Here is a 23,632-nt window from a genome sequence, read left to right as displayed (position 1 = left end):
TACATGCACATATATGAGGTGAATATAGAGAATTCAAAGATGACACCCAGCTTGTTCGCCACCCATGATGGTGAAGGTAGGGGTTAGGGTTACAGGTACACTGTACCATAACATTTATTTACAAAAAGACAATCGTATTGCAATTATTTAAACCAGGATTTGTACTTCACAACCAGCTGTGCTTCGGGTGGGCATGGTACAGTCGCAATGTTCGGTGGCAATGGATCACTGCTCTGCACAGAAACGTCCAAAATTCCATATCTGTGATTCTCTAACACAGCAACAATAAGGCCTTTCACAAAGTCGAACTGCATTTCATCATAGACTGGTTTGATCACCCATTGCTTACTTCGTTTTGAAAACACCTTAGTGTAGCGAGGCATCCTTACTTTACCCCTAGTCCTGGATTGTTCACGTCCGACATTGCTGTTATGGGCCAAGACCGCTAGTAGAGTGCGATGTTTCATGCCCCGAAAGCTAAAATGCAAGCGCTTTGGCCTGTACTTTAGGCACATATTGTGGAACACCTCCAAATCTCCTGTGTGACAGAATTCTGTCAGTCCTCTCAAATCTCTTGATAGAGTTTTGTCAAAAACAATCTTCTCAATGGCTTTGTGTGTTGGTGAAGATGGAATCAACCACTTCTTCTTCCGTGCCTCCTCTGGGGACAAAGGGCCATGTTCACATTGGTGGAAATGTTCATTTGCTGTCCAGCGGTGCACGTTGGTACAGTGGTGCATCGGTGACCGCCATTTTTCAAGTAGTATTTCCACTGACCCCTCACAAGTTTTTGAGCTCCACCAAAGATGGTTGGTGATAGAATGTGACCACTGCAAAATACTTTCAAAACCTTTTTTTTTTCCTGCAGCCGAGATTTTCTTTCTGATTGATTTAGCAAGATGCCATATGTCAAATTGATGATTAATATGTGGGAACTGCTCTCTCATTGTCTTGGCAATTGAAACGTGTCTGTCCGTGGCTATGAGGTCAATGTTTATTCCCCTTGATTGTAGATATTCCACTGATTTTATAAATCCTAGTTTCTCCATGGCCACTGACGATGTACATTGTGTTACCTGCACGACCACCAAACTCACAATTTTCTTACTATCCATGTCCTGAAAGTGGTAGGTGCAGTACTTGGCAGAAAATCCAGGGCCGTCGCACTGTCCATCGCCGGCTAGCCTGAAACGTTTCCCTTCGAATGTACTTGCTAGAGACAATTGTTCATTTTTCCAAGCATCACTAATGCCCGGAAACAGATAATCATGTTGGTATTTGTAGTACTGCATTATTTTCAATATTGTACACATAACACACACTTGGGGTCGACGGCACAGGTACATATAAAGAGATAACCACAAATGATGCATTGTCTAAAACAATCAAGGAAAATATAAGTATGCAGATTTCATCAATTCCTTTACATCTGCATCATCAATATGGGATGTTGTGATTATAGTGGAAGCTCCGTCGTCTCCCTGAAACACAGTACTTGCATTAGTATGGTTTTCAATATTGGAAACATAACACACACTTGGGGTCGAACGCACAGGTACATATAAAGAGATAACCACAAATGATGCATTGTCCAAAAGAATCAAGGAAAATCTAAATATCTAAATTGGATGTTGTGATTGTAGTGGAAGCTTCGTCTTCTCCCTGAAACACAGCACTTGCGTTAATATTGAAGAAAGTATAGCAAATGGAATCACGTTATATGATCACGCATGATGGAGCTGTCAGTATCCATACCTCGTGCTGCTGAAGAATATCTATGGATGTTGCAAATGTAGTGCGCACTTCCGAAAGCTGTTGCGCCGATTCGTATACGCATGGTCCCGCTTCCACTTCCCCTGGAATTACTTGAATGTCAGGCTCTGCATCAAGTGCAGGGGTTGACGCTCCATCAACTGCCTGAAACATAGTACTTGCATTAGTGAGGATTACAATAGTGAAAACATAACACACACCTGGGGTCGACAGCACAGGTACATATCAACGGCTAGCCACGAATGAAACATTGTGTAGAACAATCAAATGACAGGAATTCCAGCTCTGATGATGACGCTCGATGGAGCTGTCAGTATCCATACCTCCTGCTGGTGAAGAACATCTAGAAATGTTGTAGATGTGGCGGACGCTTCAGCATCTCCCTGAAAGACAGTACTTGCATTAGTATGGATAACACTAATTATAACTGAAAACAAACAGCAGTGGACGATAACAAAGGTGTATATCAATTGGAAAGCACTAACCAAACATTCTGTAAAATAATTACACGATAGAATAAAACTATTACTTGACATGCATAAAACAAGTATGTAGTCGGATTAGCCTAGTAAGATTACCTGATACGCGCTAGAAGTGGTTGATAACTGCGACCACGTCAAGGATGTAGAATGTTCTTGCTTCAGATTCAAGGGATAGTCAAGAAGTTGTAAAGGTAAATTAATGATTGATAATGAAATGCCAATATTAAAAATAGCCATGTAAGGCGACAGAATACTTGAAAAATGCTCAATACAGCACAGTTCCCTGTTCCCATATATATATACATTGCGTTTGTGGGTTATGAAATCGAAAAAGAATATATTGATAAATGTCATTATTCAAAAAACTATACACGCATATCAATATCGAAATTATTACAAGGGATAGAACACCTACAATATCACTTAATCCATTTGGCTACCTACACACTACCGCAAGGCATAAAGCTAAATCCGGACACTTGACTCACCGGTGGCGGAATGTGGACGAATAGAGTGTGAATAGCGTTTTCGAGCAATTTCCGTGTCGTTCGCCGTTTATTCTTCTTTGTTTCCCAAGATGTTGTGTACATGTCCAAGAAAAAGTGCCGGCTGCAGATGCGATATCGATCACCCCTCTTGTCCTCTAAGACTTGTTGGACTCTACTTTCCAGCTCATCCAGTGGATATCCGCAATGTCTGACCCATTCTCTTATTCGATCAACAGTTTTCGGGAATACATGCATTGTAGTGCCTTCAGATTTCGCATGGGTCTTCGAAGGGCAACCGCTAATCGAACAGGCAGGCATTGTTGATAAATCTGAAAAGTAAGTATCAACATTATTATACAATCTTCAAGAATAAAGATTTGATACAAAAGTAAATGAATCATACAATGATCAATGCAAGGTTTTTTTTGGTTGCAGGAACTATACCAGTTCATTATGTGCGGCTTAGTATTTGCATAAGTTGCAGAAATGTATAAATGATGTGACTAAAATCTGAACATGTGACTCGTCCCTTGGATGTTCTGTCTTGCACGAGAAGGAAACATGCTTACATTATAGACTGGACCCCCGAAGGATGCAATTCGATGACAATAGACACAGATGAAAATAAATAGATCTACTGATAGCATAGCAATGGAAACTCAAGTCAATAGCAATGAGACAAATGAACATAGCACTATTGTGTACTCTACTCGCAAATAGATAGAAATTTAAAAATCTGCGAAATATGACTAGGATACATGGCCTTACCTTGACCAACAAACAGTTGGATTCAGCAAGCAGAGCAGTATGTTGCAGGAGAATAGGTGGGTGGCCACAGGTAGCACACCGATGGGTTTGCTCTAAGTGGTCACAGAAGTTCACGGATAGCACGACGATGAGCAGATTAGCGTAGATCTCAGTGGTTGCCAGGTAGCACGTTCAGGAGTTGACTTGCAAAGCACAAAGATGTTCTCATGAGACATATCAAGTGGTTTATAAAGTATTAGAAACAGGGGTGCGTTTGTGAATGAATGACGTATGTATGTCGTGGCTGGAGACACGGGGTCTGAGGAGGCCATGTGACCGATGGCCCCTTGGCGTGGGATACCTTTTGAAGTGTACATGCAGTTTGGCACCTTGGCCTTTCGCGCCCCTGACAGCGCGCATCCCTGGGTGCGAACCGCCTTTGATAGAGGGGGTGAGATGGATGGGCATGGGGCGTGCAGATAAGGCACAGGAAGACTGCTGAATGCAGACACACTTATGTGGATTGCAGGGGGGCGGCCTGCTTCAAGGGGAGGCCTGGCTGGAGACACGGGGTCTGAGGAGGCCATGTGACCGATGGCCCCTTGGCGTGGGATACCTTTTGAAGTGTACATACAGTTTGGTGCCTTGGCCTTTCGCGCCACTGACAGCGCGCATCCCCGGGTGCGAACCGCCTTTGATAGAGGGGGTGGGATGGATGGGCCTGGGGCGTGCAGATAAGGCACAGGAAGACTGCTGAATGCAGACACACTTATGTGGATTGCAGGGGGGCGGCCTGCTTCAAGGGGAGGCCTGGCTGGAGACACGGGGCCTGAGGAGGCCATGTGAGCAATGGCCACTTGGCATGGGATACCTTTTGAAATGTACATGCAGTTTGGCACCTTGGCCTTTCGCGCCCCTGACAGCGCGCATCCCCGGGTGCGATCCGCCTTTGATAGAGGGGGTGGGATGGATGGGCCTGGGGCGTGCAGATAAGGCACAGGAAGACTGCTGAATGGAGACACACTTATGCGGATTGCAGGGGGGCGGCCTGCTTCAAGGGGAGGCCTGGCTGGAGACACGGGGTCTGAGGAGGCCATGTGACCGATGGCCCCTTGGTGTGGGATACCTTTTGAAGTGTACATGCAGTTTGGCAACTTGGCCTTTCGCGCCCCTGACAGCGCGCATCCCCGGGTGCGAACCGCCTTTGATAGAGGGAGTGGGATGGATGGGCCTGGGGCGTGCAGATAAGGCACAGGAAGACTGCTGAATGCAGACACACTTATGTGGATTGCAGGGGGGCGGCCTGCTTCAAGGGGAGGCCTGGCTGGGGACACGGGGTCTGAGGAGGCCATGTGAGCAATGGCCCCTTGGCATGGGATACCCTTTGAAGTGTACATGCAGTTTGGCACCTTGGCCTTTCGCGCCCCTGACAGCGCGCATCCCCGGGTGCGAACCGCCTTTGATAGAGGGGGTGGGATGGATGGGCCTGGGGCGTGCAGATAAGGCACAGAAAGACTGCTGAATGGAGACACACTTATGTGGATTGCAGGGGGGCGGCCTGCTTCAAGGGGAGGCCTGGCTGGAGACACGGGGTCTGAGGAGGCCATGTGACCGATGGCCCATTGGCGTGGGATACCTTTTGAAGTGTACATGCAGTTTGGCACCTTGGCCTTTCGCGCCCCTGACAGCCCCCCATGCCAGCGCTCATCCACTGGCGCGAACCGCCTTTGATAGTATACATCGTTGCTTATCCATAACAAATGCCACATACCGGAGATTCTTGTGAGCACAGATCCACACTTCAACCGGTGTATTATAGTGGTCAAGACACTAAGGCCTGTATAATCCAATGGTAATTGTTAGTATAGATATATGTGTGACTTTTATAGAGACATAACCTACTGAAAGACTTTGAACAAGTGTTATTTAGTGCATGCATTATCGAGAATATGTTATGTTAGCTTAGATAGATAGTGACCACCCTGCTTCACAGTGACCAGACCTTCACCCATTCGGAGCACAGATGTCTGACGTCCATCCTTGAATGGAGACACACTTGATTCATTTAAAAAATCGAAACAACCGTTGTTAAAATATATGTGGTGTTTTATTTTGTATCTTATTTTCATGACACAAAAATACAAGACTTTAAAGATTATACAGGTCAGGTTGCAGCACAGCGAGAGAAAATCCCCTGTACTGACCGCTGTCACTCGGGAACGTTTCTCTAATGGCACGAACGGCACAGGCGGGTATCACTCTTCGAACGCGGTGTCCAAGCCTCCCGTGGAGCCACCATGTAAAGGAACGATAGGCCACCAGCCTGTACCACCTGTGAAAAGGAATGAAACAAACGATTTTTAAATGACCAAGATAAGTTTAATAAACGTTTGTTGTCAATGACAATTCTTGTAACTAATGGCATTCTGCACGGACAAATGCTAACTAGACAATGCACACTATTGAACGACTTTCATGCGTTACTATGATATGAATATATAATTTTGGATATAGTAAAAGACCATGAAATAGGAGTGGCATGACAAGCAGAGTATACTTACTCGTTACTCGGATTACGAGGACGAACACGGCCCGTGTGAGGCAGGCTGCCCTGAAGTCTGGCAGCTCGGTGATGCATTGCGGTCGTGGCTCGCCTTCCGAAATGTAGGCCAGGCATCCCGAGTTTTCTCAGCAGCAGCAGTTCTCCTCCTCGGTTGGCATTAGCTCGCACCGATTGCATGTGCACCGGGTGGAGACGCCGTCCATGCAACTAGGCACAGGCTCTTCATCTATTGATTCGTCCTGCCAACTGCCGTCCGAATCCCCATCATTTTCCCGTGCTTCCCTTTCCAGTAGTTCCTCCTCGGTATACTCGGGCTCGTACATGTAGGGCATTATTGTAGCCATTGTGTGGTAAACAAAGTAAAATAATTTACCGAGATGGTACAGGTGTTCACACGGGCTACAAGCGGCGAAGGTAGCTGACCAGAGCACAGAAACGAGTCACAAAATACTCTAAGTAACACAGAGAGAGGAATGGAATCGAAAATCTGCTGCTGTGTGTTGTGAAACAGTCTGTTTATACTTATTGAGGAAAGAGGCGTCCTGCCATTCCCATGGCGACACGTCATTAGCAGGAGCGCAGCGAATGTTGACACAAGATGTGCTTTGGCGTTGGGAAATGGGCGGTACGAGTCTGCTGATGACAGGCTCAGGGGCGGGGGATATGATTTAGTGCCTCAATAGCAGGTCAGCCAGGGCGATGGGGGAAATGATAGGATTATCACAAAATGGCAGCTCCCTGGTGCCTGTTTTTGCGTGCGTTTAATGGACGAAAACTCGGGTAAGGTCCATAGGAAAGTTTTCTAAAATCGAGCCACTTAGGCTTAAAAAAACATGGCCGACCCGTAGGGACAATAACATTTTTTACTAGACCATGCCTTTAATGCTCTAAAGGGTACCTTTTGGAAAAAAGGTGTTAGGCCTGGTATCTTCATTACCCATCTCTATAATTCGTCACAAACTGGGGCTGGTGTCCTTGAAGGCACGGTATGTATGGATACAGATGCTCCAGCCACCAGGTCATTCCTTGTACATTGATCTCCAGCAAATATTGAATGAGTGATCGGTATCCTCTTTAGTCTGTTTTGAACTTAAGATGCAGAACATACTGGCAGGCTTGAGTACAACCGAGAAGGATCTTGCTTTTTCTCTGGGTAAGGTAAAACTAAAGCTATTTAGGTATGATTGGATGACTGCCCATTTATTCCACATGTTCAGAATATGCAAAATTCCCACATAAGAGACCAAATTTCAACCTACTTGGTCCATTTCCCGTAGCAAATTGCGCAATAAATATATTTGCATTTTAAGCTTAATGAACTGGATTCAGGGAAGAGGACTGTGCATTGAAAATCTACTGATTTATACCCAAGCCCGGAATGTCACTTCTGCAAGTCCAAGAACCAGACAGAGACCTCCCGACACTGGGTTATGGATTGTCCCGGCTTGATTATCTCCAGGCTTGGGATATTCAGTAGATTCGAAGAATGTTTCGGGACGGAATGTTAAAGAAAATCTGTTCTGGTCAAGGCACCAGGGGGGTGGGGGGATTGAGAATGTTTCGCTGATTACTGCTATGTGTCGTTTTTTAAAGGAAATAAATGTGTTAAATGAAATGAATTAATTTTTTGCATGTTTTATTAATGTATGTTTGTATTATGTTTTAATTTGTGTAAGGTCAATTTAAACCATATCACAATAAAAAAAAGGGGCTCTTACAAATTGTTTATTGTTATCACCCTCGAAAACAAGCATAGGGGAACAGTCCCTACGTGTATCATCGGATGCCCGGATGAGCACATTATGAGAACTTTCCTCAGAATGCAGTTACATCGTATACACACGGGTGAGATTCTTTATATTGGGAGTCTCAGTATACAGACGGGTGAGATTCTTTATATTGGGAGTCTCAGTATACACACAGGTGAGATTCTTTATATTAGGAGTCTCAGTATACACACAGGTGAGATTCTTTATATTGGGAGTCTCAGTATACACACAGGTGAGATTCTTCATATTAGGAGTCTCAGTATATACACAGGTGAGATTCTTTATATTAGGAGTCTCAGTATACACACGGGTGAGATTCTTCATATTAGGAGTCTCAGTATATACACAGGTGAGATTCTTTATATTGGGAGTCTCAGTATACACACGGGTGAGATTCTTCATATTAGGAGTCTCAGTATATACACAGGTGAGATTCTTTATATTGGGAGTCTCAGTATACACACGGGTGAGATTCTTTATATTATTAGGAGTCTCCGTATAGACGCAGGTGAGATTCTTCATATTAGGAGTCTCAGTATACACACGGGTGAGATTCTTTATATTGGGAGTCTCAGTATACACACAGGTGAGATTCTTTATATTGGGAGTCTCAGTATACACACGGGTGAGATTCTTCATATTAGGAGTCTCAGTATATACACAGGTGAGATTCTTTATATTGGGAGTCTCAGTATACACACGGGTGAGATTCTTTATATTATTAGGAGTCTCCGTATAGACGCAGGTGAGATTCTTCATATTAGGAGTCTCAGTATACACACGGGTGAGATTCTTTATATTGGGAGTCTCAGTATACACACGGGTGAGATTCTTCATATTAGGAGTCTCAGTATATACACAGGTGAGATTCTTTATATTGGGAGTCTCAGTATACACACGGGTGAGATTCTTCATATTAGGAGTCTCAGTATATACACAGGTGAGATTCTTTATATTGGGAGTCTCAGTATACACACGGGTGAGATTCTTCATATTAGGAGTCTCAGTATATACACAGGTGAGATTCTTTATATTGGGAGTCTCAGTATACACACAGGTGAGATTCTTTATATTGGGAGTCTCAGTATACACACGGGTGAGATTCTTCATATTAGGAGTCTCAGTATATACACAGGTGAGATTCTTTATATTAGGAGTCTCAGTATACACACGGGTGAGATTCTTTATATTGGGAGTCTCAGTATACACACAGGTGAGATTCTTTATATTGGGAGTCTCAGTATACACACAGGTGAGATTCTTTATATTGGGAGTCTCAGTATACACACGGGTGAGATTCTTTATATTGGGAGTCTCAGTATACACACAGGTGAGATTCTTTATATTAGGAGTCTCAGTATACACACAGGTGAGATTCTTTATATTGGGAGTCTCAGTATACACACAGGTGAGATTCTTTATATTGGGAGTCTCAGTATACACACAGGTGAGATTCTTTATATTGGGAGTCTCAGTATACACACGGGTGAGATTCTTTATATTAGGAGTCTCAGTATACACACAGGTGAGATTCTTTATATTGGGAGTCTCAGTATACACACGGGTGAGATTCTTTATATTAAGAGTCTCAGTATACACACAGGTGAGATTCTTTATATTGGGAGTCTCAGTATACACACGGGTGAGATTCTTTATATTAAGAGTCTCAGTATACACACAGGTGAGATTCTTTATATTGGGAGTCTCAGTATACACACGGGTGAGATTCTTTATATTAGGAGTCCCAGTATACACACGGGTGAGATTCTTTATATTGGGAGTCTCAGTATACACACAGGTGAGATTCTTTATATTAGGAGTCTCAGTATACACACGGGTGAGATTCTTTATATTGGGAGTCTCAGTATACACACAGGTGAGATTCTTTATATTAGGAGTCTCAGTATACACACGGGTGAGATTCTTTATATTAGGAGTCCCAGTATACACACGGGTGAGATTCTTTATATTGGGAGTCTCAGTATACACACGGGTGAGATTCTTCATATTAGGAGTCTCAGTATATACACAGGTGAGATTCTTTATATTAGGAGTCTCAGTATACACACGGGTGAGATTCTTTATATTGGGAGTCTCAGTATACACACAGGTGAGATTCTTTATATTGGGAGTCTCAGTATACACACAGGTGAGATTCTTTATATTGGGAGTCTCAGTATACACACAGGTGAGATTCTTTATATTGGGAGTCTCAGTATACACACAGGTGAGATTCTTTATATTAGGAGTCTCAGTATACACACAGGTGAGATTCTTTATATTGGGAGTCTCAGTATACACACAGGTGAGATTCTTTATATTGGGAGTCTCAGTATACACACGGGTGAGATTCTTCATATTAGGAGTCTCAGTATACACACGGGTGAGATTCTTTATATTGTGAGTCTCAGTATACACACAGGTGAGATTCTTTATATTGGGAGTCTCAGTATACACACGGGTGAGATTCTTCATATTAGGAGTCTCAGTATATACACAGGTGAGATTCTTTATATTGGGAGTCTCAGTATACACACGGGTGAGATTCTTCATATTAGGAGTCTCAGTATATACACAGGTGAGATTCTTTATATTGGGAGTCTCAGTATACACACGGGTGAGATTCTTTATATTGGGAGTCTCAGTATACACACAGGTGAGATTCTTTATATTGGGAGTCTCAGTATACACACGGGTGAGATTCTTCATATTAGGAGTCTCAGTATACACACAGGTGAGATTCTTTATATCCTTGAAGTCACTTCTGTACACTTTATGCTCTACACACTTTGGACATGGCGAGATGACTATGCTTCATCCGGAGAGGGGGATCCTTAGTGCCAATCTCTCCTCTGGGTAGGGAGGCTTAGAAATCTCCCTTAGGAATGGAGAAATGGTAACCGGGCGTAAGATTGAGAGTTGCTCGCTCTAGTGAATTCTGTACTTTTAACCAATAGTCTACTTTCTTCCATAAGCCCTCTATTATTCCCTGGGCAGGACTATATAACGGGGCTGACGGTTAGGCAGGGTGAGTGCAATGATGGGGGGGAGCTGAGCAGGGCACTGCATGCAGGCACCTTCCTACATGAGAGAATATTCACTGCTGCTTGGCTAAAGAACCTGATGTAACTTTACCCGTCTCTCTCCATTGCACAGAATGTCCCATGAGTAGGGAGGAGCGGGTGATATGGTCTATGCAGTGATGTAACTTTACCCGTCTCTCTCCATTGCACAGAATGTCCCATGAGTAGGGAGGAGCGGGTGATAGAATCTATGCAGTGATGTAACTTTACCTGTCTCTCTCCATTGCACAGAATGTCCCATGAGTAGGGAGGAGCGGGTGATATGGTCTATGCAGTGATGTAACTTTACCCGTCTCTCTCCATTGCACAGAATGTCCCATGAGTAGGGAGGAGCGGGTGATAGAATCTATGCAGTGATGTAACTTTACCCGTCCCTCTCCATTGCACAGAATGTCCCATGAGTAGGGAGGAGCGTGTGATATGGTCTATGCAGTGATGTAACTTTACCCGTCTCTCTCCATTGCACAGAATGTCCCATGAGTAGGGAGGAGCGGGTGATATGGTCTATGCAGTGATGTAACTTTACCCGTCTCTCTCCATTGCACAGAATGTCCCATGAGTAGGGAGGAGCGGGTGATAGAATCTATGCAGTGATGTAACTTTACCCGTCCCTCTCCATTGCACAGAATGTCCCATGAGTAGGGAGGAGCGTGTGATATGGTCTATGCAGTGATGTAACTTTACCCGTCTCTCTCCATTGCACAGAATGTCCCATGAGTAGGGAGGAGCGGGTGATATGGTCTTTGCATTGATGTAACTTTACCCTTCTCTCTCCATTGCACAGAATGTCCCATGAGTGGGGAGGAGTGGGTGATATGGTCTATGCAGTGATGTAACTTTACCCTTCTCTCTCCATTGCACAGAATATCCCATGAGTAGGGAGGAGTGGGTAATAGGGTCTATGCAGTGATATAACTTTACCTGTCTCTCTCTCCATTGCACAGAATGTCCCATGAGTAGGGAGGAGTGGGTGATATGGTCTGTCCAGTGATGTAACTTTACCCGTCTCTCTCCATTGCACAGAATGTCCCATGAGTAGGGAGGAGCTGGTGATATGGTCTATGCAGTGATGTAACTTTACCCTTCTCTCTCCATTGCACAGAATATCCCATGAGTAGGGAGGAGTGGGTAATAGGGTCTATGCAGTGATGTAACTTTACCCGTCTCTCTCCATTGCACAGAATGTCCCATGAGTAGGGAGGAGTGGGTGATATGGTCTGTCCAGTGATGTAACTTTACCCGTCTCTCTCCATTGCACAGAATGTCCCATGAGTAGGGAGGAGCTGGTGATATGGTCTATGCAGCGATGTAACTTTACCCGTCTCTCTCCATTGCACAGAATGTGCCATGAGTAGGGAGGAGTGGGTGATATGGTCTGTCCAGTGATGTAACTTTACACGTCTCTCTCCATTGCACAGAATGTCCCATGAGTAGGGAGGAGTGGGTGATATGGTCTATGCAGTGATGTAACTTTACCCGTCTCTCTCCATTGCACAGAATGTCCCATGAGTAGGGAGGAGCGGGTGATATGGTCTATGCAGCGATGTAACTTTACCTTAACAGAACGACAACGTCATCTCTTACTGTGGTACTTTTTATCTGGTTTGCAGCGGGAATTACCCCAACAAACTACCATACACTGAAGGAGAACCTTGCAGTAAATGCGACAAAGATGACACATGTGAGAAGAATCTCTGCAGTAAGTCTGTAAAACACACTTTCAGTTTATGTTTATTAACATTGAATCGCTCTGTCTGTGTTGCAGATCAAACATAGAGATAGTACTCTCATATTTAATAGAATGATGAGTATTGCCCTTCTGGTGTATTGTTTTATATTTTTGCCAGTTTTACCTCCAAAAAGAGCTGCAATATTTTGTATTAAAGTTGTTTTATGAAGTTTCAAAACTCCCACAAACATTGTCGAAAAAGGTACCCGCAGTAAAACGTATTTCCACCAGTTAACCGATCCCATTTCAGATTTCCTCTTAAAACCCCTCCATAGCAGCCCAGGATATGTTCACTTAAGAATCACAATTAGAACATTAGTGGAATAAGTGCCTTCTACCCAGCTAAAAGGGAGGGAGAATGTGGAACCTGTAAAGGTCCCCCGCCTTGTACTTCTACCGCTTGTGGTAATTACACCAAAATCCCCATGTAGTCCTATAGACTCCACAAATGTGGATTAACAGCACTCGTCCACCACTGGTGTAAACCCTGTGAGGAATCTGAGGGCGTTTTCACTTCTTTAGCCACAATTCCCCCCCCCCCCAGTGACCATGGAAAGGCCGTTGCTTTTGGATCTTGACCCTGGGGTGGATATGCAAAGGAGGATCACCTGGGAGGAGGAGACTTGGGGAGTGGGTGAATAGCCTGCACCTGAAGCGATAGGGGCGATATAAATGGCCCGCTCGGGTGAGGCTTATGAGCTTGCAGGGGAGAGCGAGATCGCCCCTGGAATGCTTGCAGATGGGGAAGCCGGAGGTGAAGGTAGGGGACTTGTGTCCGAAGCACCGAGGTGCTGCAGAGTTATTACAGCAGAAGCAGAGTGTGGCTGGCGTTGTCGGAAGGTCTCCAGTGGTGGGGTCAGGCTGTTGACCTCCTGGAGTCAAGAGGACTCCCACTCTGGTAGCCCGAGGTGTCGGAGACCCAGAAATAGGGGCTTGCCGAGCCAAGAACAGCTAATGATTCCGGGACGCTGTTGTGCAAGCCGTGTGGTGAAAGGTCAGAGCGTTCACAAGTGAGCGAGCGACAGCGGAGGAAATGTGATTGCCTATACAGAAAATTCAAATACGGATTGTTGATGACTACGCCAATGTGAAGATTAAAGATAAAATGAGCGGTTTGAGAATACCGAAATATAGTGATATTGGGGAAGGCTGCGGAAGGGCCAGAAAAGCTGGAAACTTGAATGAAAAGCCCGTGAGCAGGGTCCGAATTTCCAGCAGGAGAGTGAACTGGGAATTTGCAGTTACGTTGTTTTGGATATGAATGAACTGCAGTTTTGAATACCGAACCAAAGGAAAATAATAATGAGTGAATGCCACATGAGCCAAGGATTGGCAAGTGTCAGAAGGAAAAGAGGTACTGTATAAGTTGAAAGTTGAAATTGTGGCACGACTATGAGAACGTGTAATAATCCAACATGAATGGTGGCAAAACAAGTGTTGAAAAGATTGTGTAACTGTGCAAAAGAAGCCAATCAGGTGTCAGTTGTGTGACCTGTACTGGGTGGACCGTGGGGTCCGACAACTGCGCCTAGACTGAATACGCCCCACTAAAGAGAAGCTACCTGACACATTTATGTTTATGCTTGAATATCCAGAGAAGCTTGTTCATTGTGAACCAAAAGAGTGGAACTTTATGACTTTGACGAAAGAGCCACAAAGCGTAAAAGCTGGGAGGAATCTTGAGGAATCGTGTTGTTGTGAAACCAGTGAAAGTCTTTAAAGTTTGTGGAAGGTAACCTTCTTGTACTGAGAGTGAACTGTTTGGAATCCCGGGGAAGGGAGAACCCCTTTCCAACCAAGAGCTGGAAGAAGCTCTGAACCTTTGTTTGAACACTTTTTCATTTGATGCCGACATAATAATAATTTGCATGTATATAACGCTACGAACCCTCGGGCATCTGAGCGCTTCTTATTACCCATGGTGTGTGGTGCTCATTTATCGACCTAGGAAGGATGAAAGGCTGAGTTTGTCCCTGCCGGGATTCAACCCTGCGTCAGCATGCTCTGCACGGATGTAAAAGCGATCGATCTACTCGCTGTGCTATCTGACCGGTATGACATCCCTACACAGTTCGAAGAAATAGACGTGAGGGCAAGTATTGGTTTTGGAAACAGACTGACATATACTTTGGATCTCACCTAAGCATAGGACAGGATAGGCCTTATCCCAACCTTTTTGTGATATTAAATAAACATTTGTAACCTAAAGATTTTCCTCAGTTGTCTTCGTTTACTTCCCGATGCCTTCCCAGCCCACAAGACCGAGTGGCAATAACGATAAAATATTTGTTTTATTTATGCTCAGGAGGAACAATGCTCTTTTAATCACCAAAATAATGTACAACAGATAAAAAATCAAATTTGACAGGGAAGAGATGAGCTTCTTTCAATGGGGTGAGTTTGGGAAGCGATGAGCTTCTTTCAATGGGGTGAGTTTGGTGGACATTCTGGTCAGGTTGTGGAGGGGAGTAAATGTAGCATTCACCAGGGACAATACATAAGTGGCCATATATAGATTAAGGACAACTAACATTGGCCATTTCTAAGTGCAGGTTGGCGGTACGGCCAGCTCTGCTTGGGACGCGACCATGATGGGTGAGGTGCTAGTGTGGAGTCAGGGGAAGTGAGGCACAGAGGCAGATTAAGGCACAGAGGCATATTAAAGGCGATGGAAAAATGTTAGCTAGCAGGCAGATGAGAGGTAGGTTAAGAGTGTAACTAGCAGGCGAGGAGGTAGGCTTTTAGTTTGTTTTGAACAAATCCATTTGGACTGTTTCTCAGATGTCTGGGGGAAGAGAATTCCATGTAAGTGGAGCAAGAAGAGAGAAAGAGTGGAAGCGAGAGGAAGCACAGGGAGAGTGAAGGAGCCACAACGGTAGTCGAGGAGGCAAAGATTTTCGAGAAGGTTTGTAGAGTTGGACAGAGGAGGATAGAGTGGTGCCTTACCATGGATAGATTTGTGAACCAGGAGAACAAATTTAATCTGGCCCTGTTTTGCATCGTTAGCCATCCAGCCTGGTGACGGTACGAGGAAGTAGGTGTGAAGTGAGCAAGTTCAAAGAAAGTCCTTGTAGCAAAGTTAATGATCTTGTCGAGAGGACAGAAAGCATAGCTGGGAGACCAAAGAGGATGCTGTAGCAGTAGTCCAGTTTAGAGAAGACAAGAGTGGTTAAGAGATGCTTGGCGGTGTTAAAGGAAGGTGCTTGATTTTCCTAATATTTCCGAGGTTGAGGTGAGTTGTTGTTCCAGTTTTAGAGATGAAACTAGAGAAGGTGTAAGAAGGGTCATAGACGACACCAAGGTTTCTAGCTGAAGAAGAGTGGGGGAGAGAATCAGCTGGGAACTGGATAGACAGAGGAAGAGATGAGAGAGATATTTTTGCCAGGGAAGAAGGGCACCTCTGTTTTGGTAGAGTTTAACATTAGAGAGTGCAAAGCCATCCAATATTTAATGGCAGGGTGATAGTTGGATATTTTGATAGAGAAATCAGAGGAGAGTTCAGGAAAAGAGAAGATGATTTGGGTGTCAGCCACGAAGAGTTGCTACGAGAACCCAAAGGAGGAGATTAGTGCCCCAAGAGCAGAAGGGTAAAGGGCAAAGAGGAGCGGAACCAAGGCAGTGCTTTGTAGAATGCCAATAGTTAGATGAGTGAATTGTGAGGTGTTGCTCCAGGAGACAGAGAATTGGCGAGGTGCAGGATAGGAATCAATCCAGGCAAGTGCTTGATCGTGAATCCCAAGAAGAAAGAGTATTAAGGAGATCTGAGTGAACAACAGTGTCAAAGGCAGCAGACAGGTCAGGGAGAGTTAGAATAGAGTAAAGGGTTGTAGTGCTTAGCAGAGGCGATGAAGTTGGACACGTTCATAAGAGCAGTTTCCATTGAGTGACAGGAGTGAAAAAACCTGCTTGAAGGGGGTCTCAAAGGTTGTGGACTTCTAAGACGGTTGAAGACAACGCACGTTAGAGTAGTGCAGAAGGAGAAACACAAGGCAAAAGTTAGCCAATAGGTTTTGGTCATTCCCTTGCTTTTCTAAGAGATGGAATAACTGTTGCTGTTTTGAAAACAGAGTGAAAGCAGGCAGAATTGAAAGAAAAGGTTGAAGAGTTCAGAGAGGTGAGCGGCCACTAAAGGGGCAACAGGCTTGACTAGCTGAGGAGCACGAGGGTCTGATAGGGCCCCACAGGGGTTAGTTTCCATCAGTAGAGACAGGACTTTGTCAGTATTAGTGGGGCTAAAGTTTGAGAAAGGGTCAGAGGATGATGGTAGTGTAGGTGGAGTGTAAAATGTAGGAGGAGGGAGTGCGAGGAAGGACAGGAGAGAGTCTCTAATTTTGGAAATGTTTGCAACAATGTATTCAGCTTGGTCATTAGCTGTGAGAGTGGAGTTAAAAGTCATAGACTAAGGAGGAGAGAGGAGTGAGTTTTGGGTTCCCTGTAGTTGCGAGGATGGTTGGAGTAAGAGTCAATGAGGGTTAGGTAGAATTCTCTTTTCACTCTATCAAGGGTGGACTTAAGATAGTTCAGGACAGAGAGCTAGAGTTGCAGGTCCTCATGCGAGTGGTTCTGCCTCCATTTGCACAGCAGCTGATGCATGTCTGTGTGGAGAGAGTGTATGAATGGGGTGGCCCATGGCTGAGGATGCTGAGACCTAGGATTGAAAGTAAGCAGTGGGAAGAGAGAGGAGAATGAACCATATAGTAGGGATTGGAAGCTGGAGAAGGGAGTGCTGGTGGAAGAGGGCGAACTGTACGTCAGAGAGAAAGGGGGAAGTGGCAGAAGGTTTCCATTTCCTTTTAGTAATAGTTGAAGCAAGTGATGAGGAAAGGTCAGAGGGTGCAAAGGAGTTCATATTTCTGAGAAGTGGTTGCAGAGGGAAGGTTAAAGTCACCTAAGAGAATGAGGTGATGTTTAGTGGAAAGAGAATCAAGGAGTTGCCCAAGATCATCAAAGAACAGCCCAGTGGGACCAGGAGGGGTGATAGAAGGAGATGATGTGAACCGAGTAAGGCAGAGCAATAGTAGAGATGGTGAATTCAAAAGAGGTAGGAGAGAGTTCGGCATTGGAGATTTGTGAGGCATTGAGGCGGGAAGAGAGTAGGGGTCCAATGCCTCGACCTGTGCTAGTCAAGGAGAGTGAATAAAGGATAGTTTGGAGTTGTGCAGGGCAACCAGAGTGGCAGTGTCAGATGGAGAAACCCAGTTTCCAGTGATAGCAAGAACGTCTAGGGGAGGAGAGCTGGAGTGAAAGTAGTCTGTGATAAAGGAGGTTTTGTTGCATACAGACAGAGCATTCCACAGTGCAATGTTCAGTACACAAGGTAAGGAAGGAAGAGAAGAGAAGTTGAGTCTCAGAGGAAGAGAGGCGAGGTGGATAGGTAGGTGTTAGAGGAGGTATGGTGCACTTGTTGGATTTGTTTGTTGGAAGGAGGTGGAAGAGAGATGAAGTAGTGGGAGTTTCGAGTTGTGAGTTTTTTAAAAGGGATAGAAAAGGAGGAAGTTGTAGCATGATTGGAGAATGCGTAGGGAGAGGTGAGTAGGAGAAGCAGCAGGAGGAGCAGGAGTGAAGACATAGGTGAGTAGCACAATGTGGAGAGACAGAAAGTAATTAGGATGTTTGGGGTACTCACAGGTGCAAGATGGAGAAAGGCAAAAGCAGAGGCTCATAGGCAAAGAGGTTGTTCACTGGCTGGTCTTCACCCTTCACTGCTTCAGCCCTTAACTGGTACACCCCTGACTGGACACCCCTATGTAGTTCAGAAGGGATGACACACGCTCCTGCCACCGTATCACCTAGTCCATCAGTGGTTACTCTCTTGTATTGCTGGAATGAGTCAATTTCTTCCCGATTGGCATTCCCAGAGGAGCCTGTTGTGGCTTTCGGCTGGAGATGGTGTTGATCCAAAGTGGCCACAGGAAGTGAAGGTACTGATCCAAGATGGCCACAGAAAGTGATGCCACCAATCCAAGATGGCCACTGGAAGTGGTCACTAATCAATGCTGCTAGCAGTGAAGGTCCAGACAGAAAGTGAAGCCAAAAGCTAGACGAGATGACACACGCTCTTGTCAGTGCATCGCCTAGTCCCTCAGTGGTTGCTCTCTCTCCTATTGTCCCTGGTGTTGCTGGATGAGGAGATTTCTTGCTGATTGGTGTTCCCAGAGGATTATCCTGTGGCCTTCGTCTGGAAATGGGGTTGATCCAAGATGCAGTAATTTGGCAGATTTACTGCCAAATCAACGGCAAACTCATAATGAGGCCCAACGGGGGCAAAGTCACGTACTTTCACATCCTATTTACGAACTGTGAATCAGCTGGGTGCAGATTTTGGCAGAAAGCAGTGTGCTCTGCTCCAATATCTGTACTCAGATTTTAATATACGCACTTAGCCGGAAAGCACATTACCTGTAGACGCTTCCTAATACACACATAGGCCCTCATTACGACCCTTGCGGAAATCGACTGACCGGAGCGCCACAGCGTAAATAGCGTTTCCGCCATTGCACGAAGGAGCAAAGTGCGGCCCATTCCGACCCATCGGGCACGAGCACCACGGCATGGCGGAAGTGCAAAGTCCGCGATGGCGGAAAAGACCCCAAAACGGCCCACACCGCCGCCGTACGGCGCCCCAGGTGCAATACCGCCACCCCTCTTAGCGGTCACCGCAGTGTGCGCCTACCGGAAAGTACGGTGGCCGGAAATATACGGAAACGGAAGTTAAAACACGGGCCCGGAACGGGAAACATCCCGGCGTACACCTATAAATACACTAAAACCACACAACCACTAAAAACACTACCCTGAGACACACCCCACCCCGTCAACCACCCTAGCGAAACCAAGAAAAATGGGAAAAGCAGCGAAGAAAGCGTGCGACCGCAAGCGGCAGGTCCACTTCTCCCGTGAGGAACTCACCGTGCTAACAGAGACCCTCCAGGAGAATGCTGCCGTGGTCTTCTCCACGCAAATGACCAGGACGGCACTTGCAAACAAGAAGGCCATATGGGCTCTGGTGGCACAGCGGGTAAGTGCGGTGGGGACCGCACCCCGCACCCCACAGCAATGCCGCAAGCGAAGGGACGACCTGCGGATACGCGTCCGCAGCATACTCTCTGCCAACCGCAACATTGCCACAGCCACCGGGGGAGGTCCTGATTCACCCATCAAGTTGACCCCCTGGGAAGAAATCTGTGCCTCCACCATCGGAATGGAGAGCATTGAGGGAGTCGGAGGGATGGAGAAAGGAGTGCAGACATCCGAAGATTCAGGTAGGTGGGCCAGATAAAACAATCCACACAGTCCATCCATGTGAAGTACCATGCGTCCACATAGTGCAACAGAAACACATGTCCAGGAGAACGTCCACACACATCGGCCTGATAGCGCACGTTAAAAACCACAATAAATACATAAATAATTAAAAACCCCTAAAACACGCACTACACGTGCAGCAGGCACACCCTAACTGCAGGCTGCCAAACAACTGCACCCTCACTCCACACACAAATCAATGCACCTCCAAGGCCCCGACCCAAAACACCCTCAGGTACCACCCCAAAGCATGTGATACTATGCCATTCCAATTCCCACAGACCCATCAATAACCCTCGCTCTCCTTTACTCCACCACAGGGTCCGATCCAAACGACGAGCAACAGGACACCCCTACCAGCACACCTGCAAAGAGGGCCAAGACCAACGGCCAGAGACCCTCCACCTCAGCTGCACGCATCAAGACACGGCAGCAGCACAAATCAGGTGGCAGCACACAGGAGGGAACATCAACAGGCACCCCAGCAGCCAGCATGCCCACAACACCACCACCACAGGTCCCCCCAATGGATGCCACAGAAGGCACTGCCTCTGGTGGCAGCAGCACCATAGGTGACACCCCATTGATGGCAGCATGCTCGGACACAGAAAACGGGGATGCCGAAGTCAGATCCATCCATGACCTGTCCCAATCCCCCTGTCTGTCCCATCCCGTACAACATGAGGATACCACGCAGGGGCACCCACAAGACGACGACTGGCCATCCCCCCCAAGCCCTGTGGGAAGGCAACATGAGGTCAACAGCCCCTCTGCGACACCCCCGCAAATGGCCATGGCCCAGCAGAGGCAACAGTCCCTCGACCAGTTGATCGAACAACAGCAGCAACTGGCCACACTCCTCAAGGACCATGCCGATGAATGTGGGGGCACCAAGGCAGACATAGAAACATCAACTGAGACACTTAGGGCAGAAATGGAGAGAGGCACAGAGACGCTAAGGTCACAAATTGAGAGAAGCACCGAGAGCCTGAGGGGGGAACTGCATGCGACGTCCAAAGACGTCTGTGCCGAACTTGCCGCAGTGCGCCGTGTGCTCACTGAGCTCTCGCAAACCCTTAGGGACATGCATGGACGTGAGCAGGCAGACACATCATCCGTTGCAAGTTCCGTCCAGGGCAGCCCCCAACGTAGATCTGGGAGGACCCGGCGCTCCACAGGCAGGGGTGCCCCTGATACCCGCAGAGGGGGCATGCAATAGCGACAGCCCACTGACAATGAGCATCTTTGAACACTGGTGTTCGGGGGGGAGGTAGGAGGGTGGAGGGGGTGTGTTGGGCTCACTTGGGTGGCGGGTCGATAGGGTGTTCAACATGATATCACATATGCCATAAACAGTGCACGATCAACCAATGAGATGTGTGGACATTGATCTTTGTGTACTAGGCCATCATAGGCGTACAGTCCATTTCGTGCATGTTCCAGACACACACAGTGCCACGTGTCCCGTGTCCATGTATCAGCCACCAGGCATGAGTGCTAGAAGCATACATCAATGAGATGCTGACGAATGTCACGGGCCTCCGGTGCCTCGCAGACTCCTTGAGGTGCTGCCACATCCCCACCCTCATCATGACCATCATCCGGTGCTTGCAGTTCTGCGTCAGGGGGCATGGGCACATTTCTACGTACGCACATGTTGTGGAGCATGACACATGCCATCACCATCTTTGCAACCTTCTCATGGCGGTACAGGAGTGCCCCGCCAGACCTGCTGAGGCAGCGGAAACGGCCCTTCAGTAGGCCGAATGCCTGCTCAATGACTACACGGGTACGTGAGTGGGCATGGTTGTAGTCCTCCTCATGCTGGTCCCGTGGGTTCCGGACTGGTGTGAGGAGCCATCTCTTCAGTGGATATCCAGCATCACCTGTATGTGGACGAGAAACGTAGGATGTGGGATGCCATTGATACGTACGCACACCCCCCCCCCTTCCTGCAAGTACATTGCCAAATCACATACCCCACATCATCATGCATGCAATGAGACTCACCGAGTAGCCAGGATCTGTTCCCTGCGTGTCGCTCCATGTAGCGTGGTATGGTAGAGTTCCTCAAGACCATGGAATCATGGGTTGATCCAGGGAATCGGGCACAACAATGCGTAAAGATCCTGTTGGAGTCACACACCATTTGTACATTCAGGGAATGAAATTGTTTTCGGTTGCGGTACTGGGCCTCCATGGCATGTGGCACGACCAATTCAACATGGGTGCAGTCGATGGCACCAATGCAACCCGGCATGCCGGCAAGTGCATGGAATCCCACTTTTGTGTTGGTTATTTCCTGCTCCGAGCGTGGTAGGGAGATGTAGTCGTCTGCGTGCTGCAGGAGGGCATCGAGCACTTGGAATAGTGTCCGTGAGAACAGTGGCTGAGAAATGCCATGCAACTGTCCGACTGTGTGCTGGTAGGTGCCTGTGGCCAGGAAGTGGAGTACAGACACCACCTTCAGTAGGGGTGGGATTGCGGTTGGGCTATCTATCATGCTGACTAGGTCAGCCTGTGTCATGTCCACAATGGCGGCTATGGTGTCCCGGTCCAGACGGTAGAGGGTGTGGATCTGCTCATCAGTGAGGTTGAACGGATGTGCTCGGAGGCGTGGGATTGCGGGCTGCCTGCGTGGTGGTAGTGGCTGTGCTGCTGGGCCTTGCTGGCCCTGCCTTGGCCTCCTCCTCCTCCTGCGTCTCCTCCGTGCGGCTGGTTGTAGTTGTTGTTCGTCTTCTTCTTGGAGTCGGAGCACTTGCAGTGCTATCAGGTCCCCCAGGGCCAACATCGCGAGTCCTGCCGGTAGCATTTCGCTGTGGTTGTGGGAGGAGACTGGCTGTGCAATTTATGTGTTTTCAGGCTGTATGGCCTCCACCTGTGGTGATTGATTCCACCTGTGCAAACTGCTCTCCCCTTTGGCCGAGCACGTCCCGCGCACTACGCTGCAATTCGGGGAATGGTATCTTGCTATTGCAATCATGTATTTGTACCCGATGGGCGTGTAAGATTGGTTGATATGTTCATTCTGCTGTGGTCCCATTGTTTCCCATACTATCTGTGCAGTCGCGAACGGACTTGTGAAGGGTCAGTGCAACGTTGTACTCGAGTAACGGTGGGCCCTCATGCATCACTGTACCGAGTTGCAACGACGGGCGGGGCGTCCCATTTGTGGGTGAAGGCAGTTGCCATTTTCACACACAGCCGCACTCGATGGAATAATTAGTGATTTCAAACGGCCACAGATGCCTTTTCGACGTGATGTTGCAAATGAGGAATTCGAAGGGCGGCGCTTTCGGTTTCCAGCTAGCGGCGAGGAGATGCCCACAGGTCTGACTGCAAATATAACGTTCTATTGTTCTATGTCCTTGAGACAGGGCCCATGGCGAGGGAGCAATGATTGATATGAATAGTTTGGGATGCGCAATAGCTACGTGGGCGATGAGGCCGGCCATTCCCAAATACATGTTACTTCACAACACTGGATTTACGGGCTGGGGCACTGTGGATTTAGCAGGCTGCATTACGCACAGACTCAATGGACGTTTCTAATGTCATGTGAGTAATTATTCAGGCGTTTTGATCCCGGGATGAGGGAATGATGAATGGATGCATGGGCAGGTGATTTGATGCAGAGTTTGCCATGTACAGGGCTTCTTGGGATCTATCCGCCTCCCCTACGCTATGTGATGC

The 23,632-nt window shown here is 46.9% G+C and overlaps 1 protein-coding gene across 1 annotated transcript in view; it reads left to right on the top strand.

The window, feature by feature from the left end:
- LOC138481610 (GLIPR1-like protein 1) overlaps window positions 1–23,632 on the top strand; it is a 1,920,818-nt gene that overhangs the window by 746,697 nt on the left and 1,150,489 nt on the right. The window contains exon 4 of the mRNA XM_069613805.1: window positions 12,516–12,604. Coding sequence (XP_069469906.1) covers window positions 12,516–12,604 — 89 coding nt within the window. The remainder of the gene's footprint in view (window positions 1–12,515; window positions 12,605–23,632) is intronic.

Source organism: Ambystoma mexicanum, chromosome 5p, assembly GCF_040938575.1.
Source record: "Ambystoma mexicanum isolate Mex_15411 chromosome 5p, UKY_AmexF1_1, whole genome shotgun sequence".
Taxonomy (NCBI): Eukaryota; Metazoa; Chordata; class Amphibia; order Caudata; family Ambystomatidae; genus Ambystoma; species Ambystoma mexicanum.
This window is presented reverse-complemented; position numbering and strand designations above follow the sequence as displayed.